Genomic DNA, 11022 nt, shown 5'->3' with positions numbered 1-11022 from the left:
GAGGATCCTGCTATTTTAGAACATGGGTGCTGGTGTTGATAGATCATTAGTGATGATGATGATGTCCTTGTTGCTGTTGATGATGACGATGATGACGATAATGATGATGAGGTCAAACAAACAAAAGTGTAATGTAAAAAAATAGATAATCACACTTGTTAATATCCATAAAGGTATGTCCAAAAACAAACAAAATACTAGTTTAGCATAGTAAAGTTTATTCTTTCTAGAAGTTTGTAGTCATATTGGTATTCTCCTTGTTATTTGGTGATAATTTTTCCGATCTGATGTTGTCAAATTCATTCGGAAAGTATTGAAAATGAAATATGTCACTACATGTATCGCTGGGATCAGGACTTGAACTCATGTCTGAACCTTCTATGCCACTATCGCCCATATTTAGAATAAAAGGCCGCCAAATCATGTTCGATCTACGACCCGTCTTCTTATCCAAGTCGGCATCATAACTTGTTGTTGGGTCTTCATCTAAACGTGTAGTTAAAGAACTATTATTTGTGTGATTTACACATCTTTGTCGCAAGTTGTTCTTTATTTCTTCCTCTTCTATATTGCATTGTTTTCTATGTTTAATTTTAGACCATCCAAAAACTTTCTTAAATATTCCCTTGTCAGCCTTTGGCTTGGATTTTTCATCTTGTTCTTTATCTCCGAAGCAGTTCAGATAACGACATAAGGTTAATAAATCAAATAAAACAATTGCACCAAACACAACAGACATGAATATGATTGCAACGTAACCAACGTATTTAGCTGATGGTCTTTTATCAATGACGCTGATTTTCTTTAACGTCTTTCTCCTTTCAACGGCAACCTCTCCGATCTCTTTCAGTTCCTCAATTGGGTCTTCCGATGCCGAGGGTATTACAAACGTCGGTGATGCAACAATAACGTGAGTTGACGTCTCGGTTAATGTAATTGTCGTCCTGTCTATAAACGTTGAGGTGAGAATGACGTCACGTGTAACTGGGACATCACGTGATACTGGTACTTCTTTAGTTAACGTGATAACATGAGAGGAATATATGTTATGAGTAACAAAAATGTTCGAAGTTTCCAAACAGCCTGGAAATAAATGAAGAATGAAATGAAGCTGTTAAATAAAACAATGTTTTATGTACATATCGTGTCGGGGAACTTTGGTTTGGTTTCTTATTATTTCAACGCTATCACTCTTTCTTTCTTTTATAAGTTGAATAAAGATGAAATAAGTCAACATATTCTTTATTAGATGAAATAACATTTATTCTACATAACTGAAGAAAAAGTATAACTTAAGTTGTCAATATATTTCAACTCATGTACAAACCATTTCTACCTTTTTTTTCGTTCTTGTGTCAAGAATTTGATATAGTTTAAAAAAATTTAATGACTTTTTGACTTTTTTGACTTTGATGACAAAAGTTTTCAATAATACATTGTATACATTAGGTTTAATACAGAGACTAAAAACTTAAAAATTATATGTATCTTATAGCAGCATATTTACATATGAATACATATAAATATAATATATAGTACTAGAACATGAGCAACCACACGTAGTCATGTTCATGTACATGCAAATGTATATGAACCGTCAAAACGTTAAGTATATACTGTAACCGGAAGCTTTATTCGGAAACAAACGTGTGTCTTTCTTAAAGATCCATTATGCCCATCCAAGTATATATGGTGAGTGAATAGGTAGAAGTAAAAAAATTTTTACATTTTGCCATAATTTCTTTCAAGTATATTATCTACATGGCATGTCTGATAAATAACTCACATTTCTGTAACTATCCATGAGAATGTACCTGTAACATTCAATTTACAAAACGAGTGGGGCAGTCTTTTTATATTTTAGACATTTTCTAATATCAACTTTTGGCCAATCACCATTATAACAGGGAATTTTTTGCAATATATTGTCAAGTCAGCTCAGCTCATTTATGTCTCTTGAAATAAATAGCTATAGATCTATATAGGTAAAAAATATAAAAAAAATAATCAAAAAGGGTGTTTCACTTATAATAATAAGATTTACAAAAAAATATTATCCAATAAATATATACCTAGAGTCGGTGAAGGCGAAATTGAAGCATTTACCACTTCTCCTGAAAAAAAAAACAGTTTTATACATGTAAACATTTCTTTTCAAAACATTAGATTTTGTTGCAGAAAATTAAACATATACAGCAAAAGCAAGACATGATTTAAGTGCAAAGATCTGCAAACTACATAAAATGTAACCCATTTTCTTACCTTTTTTTCTTATTATCAACTGTAATATAATTAAGTGTTTGAAATTATTATTTGTCCTATAGAATTGCAGTATTTCAAATGAACCATAAAACTTTTTTTTGGAAAATCGATTAAATCTAATCAGTCTAATAAATTGACAGTTTCATAAAAAGAATTCCAAACACTAAATTATTGTTTACTTCTTTAAATAGGTCGAACGACCAATTTGATTTTGTAAATGCTTACTTATAAACACTAAACTAAACATAACAGGTCAATACATTTATGTATGTAAGTTCAAACGACTATTTCTGAATTTTCTGTTGGCTTATTCGAAATGTACGGATTTTGATTATTTTGAAAAAGTGAGAGCCGTACGAGTTAAACGAAATAAAGACCAATGGCGATCGATGGCACCAAAATTATTGATTGCTAGATAAACTCAGGGTCTTAGGACGGACGGACAGACAGACAGACAGACAGACAGAAGACGACGGAGAAGTGATCCCTATTTGTCGCAACGACTCAAAAATCAGTTTACCTATGTTACATGTCCAGTGAAAGTAGACCCAACCTTCTTTGACCCTGTAATACTTTGCAAGCGTCCATCTATCACCACTGTTGAACTCACAGCGTCCATCAGCCGGGTAAAAGTCAAACGAGCGACACCTGGTGCCTAGTTGTATGATGCAGACGTTCTTACATTCGTCCTCACTTTTTTCGTACAGATACATGTAATTATGAGATGCAATACTCATATTTACAAACTCAACAAATTGACATTCTCCTGGAATTGTTGAAAATAAACAACAATATAATATGTTAGTACAATATGCGTACATACAAAAATAAATAGATGTTGTTCTTGTAAGAAAATGTAGGCAAGAACTCGTCCGAAAAAGTTAATTATAAAAGTGTTATTGTTGTCTAGAGAAAGAAGAGCTGAATCATCCCCAGTCGTATACATTCGAATTGGATAGTATATTAAACGTATACCAACTGTAAGAGTGTAAGTGCTGTTTGCAATTTGTAAATTACTTTCTATGTTCACTTCACAATTTTTTTAATACATTTTCATGAAAATTATCATAAATCTAAATCTGGAGGCAAGTTGTTTTAAAGATAATATACCTGTACCTTCGTTATACTGACAAATAAATGGAAGGCGTTCTTCACAATCCATGATAATCCATGAATACGGCATATCTGATGACGATGCTACACAAAGTTTGGCAATGTCTTCAACCATTCCAGGTTTCCAATTATACCACGTGATGTTATCCCCGTTCTGCCATTCATAGCTGTGATTGGCATTCTTTCTGTGCAATCCAATCCAGAAAATGTTTTCACTGTAAAAAATGTCGAGAGAATGTTGACGTTTTGAAACTTAAAATTTACGAAAGCTAAAATATGAAATAATTGGAATAAGGTTTATCAAAACTTGGACCACAACATACGGTGTTCCGTTTCGAAAATCGTGACTTTTTATTTAGTCTGTACCCGCGATGCACGATGGTACGATGTTGAAAACACGATGGTATGATGTTGAAAACGCGATGGTACGATGGTGAAATCGCAATGGTACGATGGTGAAATCGCGATAGTGCGATGGTGAAAACGTGTTTTCACCATCGTACCATCGCGATTTCACCATCGTTCCATCGCATTTTCACCATTGCGCCATGTGGTGTTTTCATCATCGTGCTATCGCGTTTTCACCATCGTGCGCGCTTTTACCATCGTACCATCGCGTTTTCACCATCGTGCCATCGCGTTTTCACCATCGTACCATCGCGTTTTCACCATCGTGCCATCGCGTTTTCACCATCGTGCCATCGCGTTTTCACCATCGTACCATCGCGTTTTCACCATCGTGCCATCGCGTTTTTACCATCCTGCGGTCGTCTTCCGGTGGTCATGTGCAATGGTACATTTTTATCATCAATGTATGCCTTCTCATTATTAAACCCGACACCCTTTTCAGTTGTGTATCTTTTAGATCTTAGTATTTAGAACATGAAATTAACAAAAGGCAATCACTCAAACATTTAAAAAAAATAAAATAAAGTTGTCATCCTTGTGCACTGTACATATAAAGTTTCAAGTTGATATATTAAATACAGCAAGAGAAAAATATAAAAACATATATATAGCATATATTAGCATATATTAAATAGTATTTGATCTACATACAGTATAACGACATAAAAGGAAAATTTAATTTAAAGATAACAGGTTTTATTAGTTATATTATAACTCAAATTTAATATAAAATAATCAAAGCTTGTTTTGATTATCTACTGTAACAGAATCTGAAATATTTCTGTATGTGCACTGATTATACTGACCGGATGGCACGATGATGAAAACGCGATGGTAGATGGTGAAAGCGCGATGGTACGATGGTGAAAGCGCGATAGTACGATGGTGAAAACACGATGGTATAATGATGAAAACGTGATGGTACGATGGTGAAAACGCGAGGGTACGATGGTGAAATCGCGATTGTACGATCGCGTTTTCACCATCGTGCTATCGCGCCATCACGATTTCACCGTCGTAGCATCACGTTTTCATCATCATACCATCGTGTTTTCACCATCTTACCATCGTGCATCGCGGGTACAGACTAAATAAAAAGTCACGATTGTCCAAATGGAGCACCGTAACAACATGTTGTTGTGTTCTACATGCATTCAATTAACGAATTCAGATGTATTTGGAATGAAATAAGCTATTACACGCCAGGAGGAAATCACGTTCTATCTGAATGTTAGTGTTCATGTTTTGATAATGTATTTGGAATAACAAAGATCTTGAAAGATTTAGGCGACGTAATTAAAAGTATTGATTGTTATTCTTTAACAAACAACATACACGTACCTATAGCTCGCAGCAAGAATGGGTGAGAATATTAGCAGCCGTAATCAAATGAACGAGAGCCGTGTATTAGCCATATGGGAATCAAAGAGTTCGAAAAATCTTTTAAAGCTGCATGCCTCCTGGTGAGCCAAACTATTTCAAGAAAGTCAAACTTTAGAAACATATAAAAAGATTTTAAAGATAAGAACGATTCAAGATTAAAGTAATAATGTACAAGTTGTGCGCGATTAATGACTGATTTTTCTGTAATTATCACCATATTTCTACTGCGTGACTGACGCAATATGGACTATTTTGCATATTTTGACCGAAAAAAGTGGCGTACGTTCATTTAGGAAGAAAGAAAGAATCAAAAGAGTCTATCTACAATACAATGACAGACGGGTCAAAATGTACTACAAAATTTGCAGTCGAATTTAAAAGATCGATATATTGAATGGAGATTGACAAACGTATCAACAAACGAGTGACGAACGAATCAAGAAATGGTTGTAGTAGAAATGAGTAGCGGGTGAATCAAGAAATAAAAAAAACATGAATGAGATTTAACAGAGAAATAGTGTAAATGAAAATACTGCTCATTGAGAAATGTTGAAAATAACAGTTATCTTCCTGTTCATAAATTAAAGGATATTTGGATAAAACTTATAAAAGGCGCCATTTATTCAAAACGCAATAAAGTTTAGTTTAAGCGTGTAACGGACAGCGTAATAATAAAACATTGAAACCAAACGAAGAGGTTAAAAGATTAGAGAAAATGCAGAATTAAATACAGATGGCTTGACTTGTATAATAGTCTGACAAAAAATGGCATAAAAATTCAGGGAGCAAGCTCCATTTAAGTTGAAAATCAATTTCCTGTGACATTATGTATGGCTTTTATGGTGAAAATTTTCTCACACATGCACAATACCACATAATCCACAATGTATAGCAATTTCGTTCGTTGAAGATTATCCCGCATACATTTTTGAAGTCATTATACAATTATAATTATAAATGCAAAAATCAAATAAGATAGTACTTTTAAATTTGCTATATATTTCTACTATCAATTTATTTGTTATGAAATTTAAACAAACAAAAAACACTTAAAAAGTTTTTTTACTTAAGAAGATACTCTTGACCAATTTGAATATCAGGCATTGTAGAGAAATCATATATTGTTGCCAGGCTACCACCACTGTCTGTGCAAGTTGCCAGACTCTGTGCCCAGGTTGACGTTGTTAAGTGCACCACATACCGTTTTGGCACAAATAATTGATCATCAGCTTAAAGAAAAACAATAAGAAAACAATGAAAAATAAATAAAAAAAATAACTTGGCACGATACATTCAATCAAAAATCCTTTTCAAATGCTGCTGAAAAATATCATTTCACAAAATATTGTAAGACAGAATAAGATCCATCATATACAAGAAGTCAACACCAAAACATATATGAGCCGTGTCATGACAAAACCAACATAATGGGTTTGCGACTAGCATGGGTTCAGACCACCCTGCGCATCCGCGCAGTTTGATCAGGATCCATGCTGTTCGCTATCAGTTTCTCTACTTGTTATAGGGTTTGTAAGCGAACAGCATGGATCCTGATCAGACTGCGCGGATGCGCAGGCTGGTCTGGATCCATGCTGGTCGCAAACCCATTATGTTGGTTTTGTCGTGACGCGGCTCATATATAAACATGAAATAAGTATGAAAGATATACCTTAAACATTACATGACTAGAATTAGTACTCAGTAAAACTCAAATAAACCGCACATGATTAAATGGCGTAATGAATCATTAAGATAAATAAACATTATTTAAACCAAGATGCAAATTGTGTCGTTAATGCTGTTCGTATTACTTTTAAACTATTTTAAACAAATACAAAAATCCCATTTTAGTAATTTTTTAATGCTATATGCGAGTCGTTCTGTTCTGTTTAACAGCCTTTTTTAAAAAATAATTAATAAAATTTTATTTTCATCAGATTATTTTATGGCTAATTTGTTTATATTATCGACAAACGGAACTGTACCATAGACAACAAATAATCCAATCAATGCAATTATATTCCAAATGCACAACATAATCACACAGTAAGCTTGCAGTTATCACTGATAGTAATCAATAGTGATTTTCCATCTGTAAAGAATACCAGTCCAGTGAACGCTATAAACATTGCCTTCCAACTCTATCCTTATCAATTGCAAATATCCAAATCAGAGATAACTAGATCATTCAAAAACACGTGATAATCAAATCAAAGGAATACCTCCACTGTCATAGAAAATGAGGAATCAATTCGTACCATTTCGTAATTTTTGACATGCAATCAGTACATTTGAATGAATTATTAAAAGGAAGATGCAACTTGCTAGATAGCATAACCATTTTTATAGGAGTGTATATGTTTTACGTGTACACATGTATGTAAGTAATATATTAAGGTTTAGGGATGCAATTGCTAAATACGCGAACCATAAGCTTTGAAGTGATTCAAGTTGAATTCTGTAAAGAATGCATATGATGCCTTGAAAAATACGTTGCAAAGTGCACGTTAAATAGTCACAGATATACATATCAATGTTCGTACAAAAACCAACACAAGTCTTCATAAAACATATTCGAGATGTGAACTTAAGTTCATAATACCAATGATTGTTACATCTGTTGAATATATTTTGTATCTTGTAGCAATAGCTTGCAAAAAAAAACGTAACACATTGTCTTGTATTGACATTTCCGAAGTTCTTTTTATTGCTATCATTAAAAGACAGACTCGATTGAGAAAAACCTCATAAATTTCATGAAATCACCAGTAAATGCAAAGAAAATCTAAGTTTCCTTCGTTCTAAGAGATATTTTAGAGTGGTTATTCGCAATAAATGGAATGTTTTCCTGAGCAAAAACACGTTTCAACAATTCCTCCAATCTAAACTACGTATGCAGTTCTATAATAAAATTCACCAACTATTTGAAATCAACAGAAGTAGACTTAGACGTCATTAATTTCCTTCTGCATATCACACATGTTAACATTTTCGTTTACATATAAGTATTGAGTCTCTTTAATCAAATAGTAACTACATAATAAAGTCAAACAGCACTCTCTTTAGTCCTATATCACAACGAAGGCAAACAAAACTCTTTTTGGTCCAATATTACAACGACGGCAAACATACTAGCTGTAGTCCAATATCACAATAAAACAGAATACTTAAAAAAATAAATAAATAAGGCAAATAACACGAGCGAGTTCGCTATCACAATAAAGGCAAGGCAAGCAACACTGTAGTGCAATATCAGAAAAGAAGGCGGACAGCACTATCTTAAGTCCAATATTACAACGAAGGCAAACACTATTCTTTCTAGAGTTATTAAAGCAAAAAGTCAAGTTAAAATTATGATTAACACACTTGAATATCAAGAAACCGAGCTGCTTAAATGGCAATATGGACTATTTTAAAATCTGCAATATTGCCTTTGTGAGGGCAAACAACTTGAGTATTATTTTTATAGATGCAAAAATTATCTCTGATTATTACATATCAAGTAATGCTTTCAGCAATGCTGTGCCTTATTTGTCAGCTTTATTATTTAGACAATAACATATTAGAATATTGTTAAACCCCCTTGCATGGGTTAAAATCTTGCAGCCGCATGTGTTAAAATCTATTTTTTTTCCTAAAAACAATAATGAAGAAACAATTGAAGAACAGTATTTAAACTAGTTTGAAAATACAAATGACCATTTTCTTTTTATTCCAAAAATTATCTTGAGATATGTTAACTAATGATATTTATTCCCGCAATATATATATATCTCCACCGCCTCGCAGCGGTTACTTCCCTTGTACGCCCGAAGGGAGATCACTGCGTTGAACTAGAGATTAGTGACTGACATGCGCAGTCGCTGCTGGAATTGACTGTTCCCTACTTTCGATTCTGAATGCTGAACAACAAACAAATTCGTGCTTAAACCTAACTTATTGCAATGCTGCGGTAATATATATTTGTATATTTTTGTGCATGTGATAATGCTATATATCTTTGTAAATTACGCTAAATGTTTTTACTTCAAAATTGTTAATAACATCATTTTAGAAAGTTTACTTTCGTTTTCAAATTACAGGACAAACCAATTTAATAAACCTCTAAACATTCCAGACGCCTCTTCGTATAAATGTAAATGTAAATAAATCTTAATAAAAATGTTACAGTAATGTACATTAATCTTTATGTAACATGTCTGTAAAATTAGGCTGAAATTCAATTAAAATAGCTCTATTTCCGTCTTTGAAAAGCACAAGCCTCTTTTGCGCAACTGATATAGAGTCACCGTACCAGTGCTCATTAACCAGTTTTTCACAAAATCACATAAAACACTTTTAGAACAAAAAGTTTGCTGGGAAACTTATTGTTGTTACAAAGCTGGCCCTTTCAAACTCACAATAAGCTAAAGCGTTTTAATTTGGGTATAAAACCACAATATTTTTCAGGCAACCAAACCAGTGCTCGACCAGGTGATTTTATCTCTATTTGAACTTTTATTTTTTTATTTTATTTTTTAAAAACAGATAGATCTATGACTTTTTATGTTCAACAATTCTATTTCAAAAATATTTTGAAACATTTATGTTTTAGAGTCTATAGATGTAAATATGATACGAAGGAAATGCTATACATTGACAAATAAAGTGCTTTTCAGCACTTAGAAAATGAATAATGGTTAACCTAAAACGGCAAGTTGGAAATATCTTAAGTTCTATCTATACTAATGGCTTTAAAATTTCCACACTTACTTATCAATACAAAGCACATGATATTGCCAAGTTATATACAGTTGAGTTCACACTAAACTTCCCACCCTTGTGCACTTCTAGTGCACTAGAGCTGAACTAGAAGTGCACACCATGTGCACTTCTAGTGCACTAGACCAAATGGCCAGGGAAGGTGACACCCAAATGGTTTATTGGATAATTGCATATCAAGTGACAGGGGCCATCCATTGTTAAGTTGCTGTAAAAAAAAAAACTTTGGGGATATATATGGCCTATTCATGAATATAAATAAGTAAATTTTAAAATCAGCAGTTTTAACATTTTAGGTGATATCATGTTAAAGCTTGAATTTTTTTTATTTATTTATTGTAATCATATTTTTATTAACCAGTATTTAACTGTAAGTGTAAAATAATACCCCTTAAAATCAAATTTATAGAATCAATAATGTTAAATTTAAATATGCTCCGTAATGGATAATTAAATAAGTGTTTTTAAAGCTTTTTTTAATGGCCTTGTATTTCAATTTTTCTAGTGTACAAATGGGAAAATCAATGTGATAATTCGGGCCCAATTAATTTAGTTTGTAACAACATAAACTTTTTTTTTCATAAGCTCAAACAACCAAAGGAAAGATTTATATTTAAGCTAAAATATTATTTCTATAATATGTAACTTAGAGACAATTCCTCACGTTCAATATTGAAAGAGAATATTAATACATTGATTTTAAAAACAGTCAATATACTGTGATAATTAAGTATTCAACGGTGTAATGCTTGCGTATGTTTTAAAGATATAAATAATTAAAATATGTGTAACTGTGTCATCCATATTTCCCAGTTATTTCCCTTTTTTCACTTTGAAAATAGGGCCTTGTCTGGTTAACCTATTTCGGCAAGTTGGATTTATCTTAAATTTCTCCTAATTGCTTAATTTCTTTACTGATATCTTTCATATTTAGTAGGTGGATACCTTTGATGGTCCTCTAATTTTTTTTTTTTAGAGTAAGCGGTCTCTAGGGTCAAGGTCAAGGTCACTTGGTTTAAAAAAATAAATATAAACCTTTTTGCTCATACAGCCTTTATTTTTTAGTTAATGTCTTAGTTTAATCAAACACCTCCT

At 32.6% G+C, this 11022-nt stretch overlaps 1 protein-coding gene across 1 annotated transcript; it reads right to left on the bottom strand.

Moving 5' to 3' along the window:
- Positions 1-142: 142 nt before the first annotated feature.
- Positions 143-7377, bottom strand: LOC132720554 (uncharacterized). The gene is made up of 6 exons (XM_060704712.1): positions 7152-7377; positions 6233-6395; positions 3379-3590; positions 2783-3028; positions 2073-2114; positions 143-1083 (listed from the first exon to the last, which is right to left on the bottom strand). The coding sequence occupies exons 1-6, from the start codon at positions 7201-7203 to the stop codon at positions 227-229; spliced, it is 1572 nt and encodes a 523-aa protein (XP_060560695.1). The 5' UTR covers positions 7204-7377; the 3' UTR covers positions 143-226.
- Positions 7378-11022: the final 3645 nt, after the last annotated feature.

This window comes from Ruditapes philippinarum, unplaced genomic scaffold (genome assembly GCF_026571515.1).
Source record: "Ruditapes philippinarum isolate M1 unplaced genomic scaffold, ASM2657151v2 ctg7307_1_1_1_1, whole genome shotgun sequence".
Taxonomy (NCBI): domain Eukaryota; kingdom Metazoa; phylum Mollusca; class Bivalvia; order Venerida; family Veneridae; genus Ruditapes; species Ruditapes philippinarum.
Note: the sequence above shows the minus strand (reverse complement) of the source record. Positions and strands in the feature narration are given on the sequence as shown.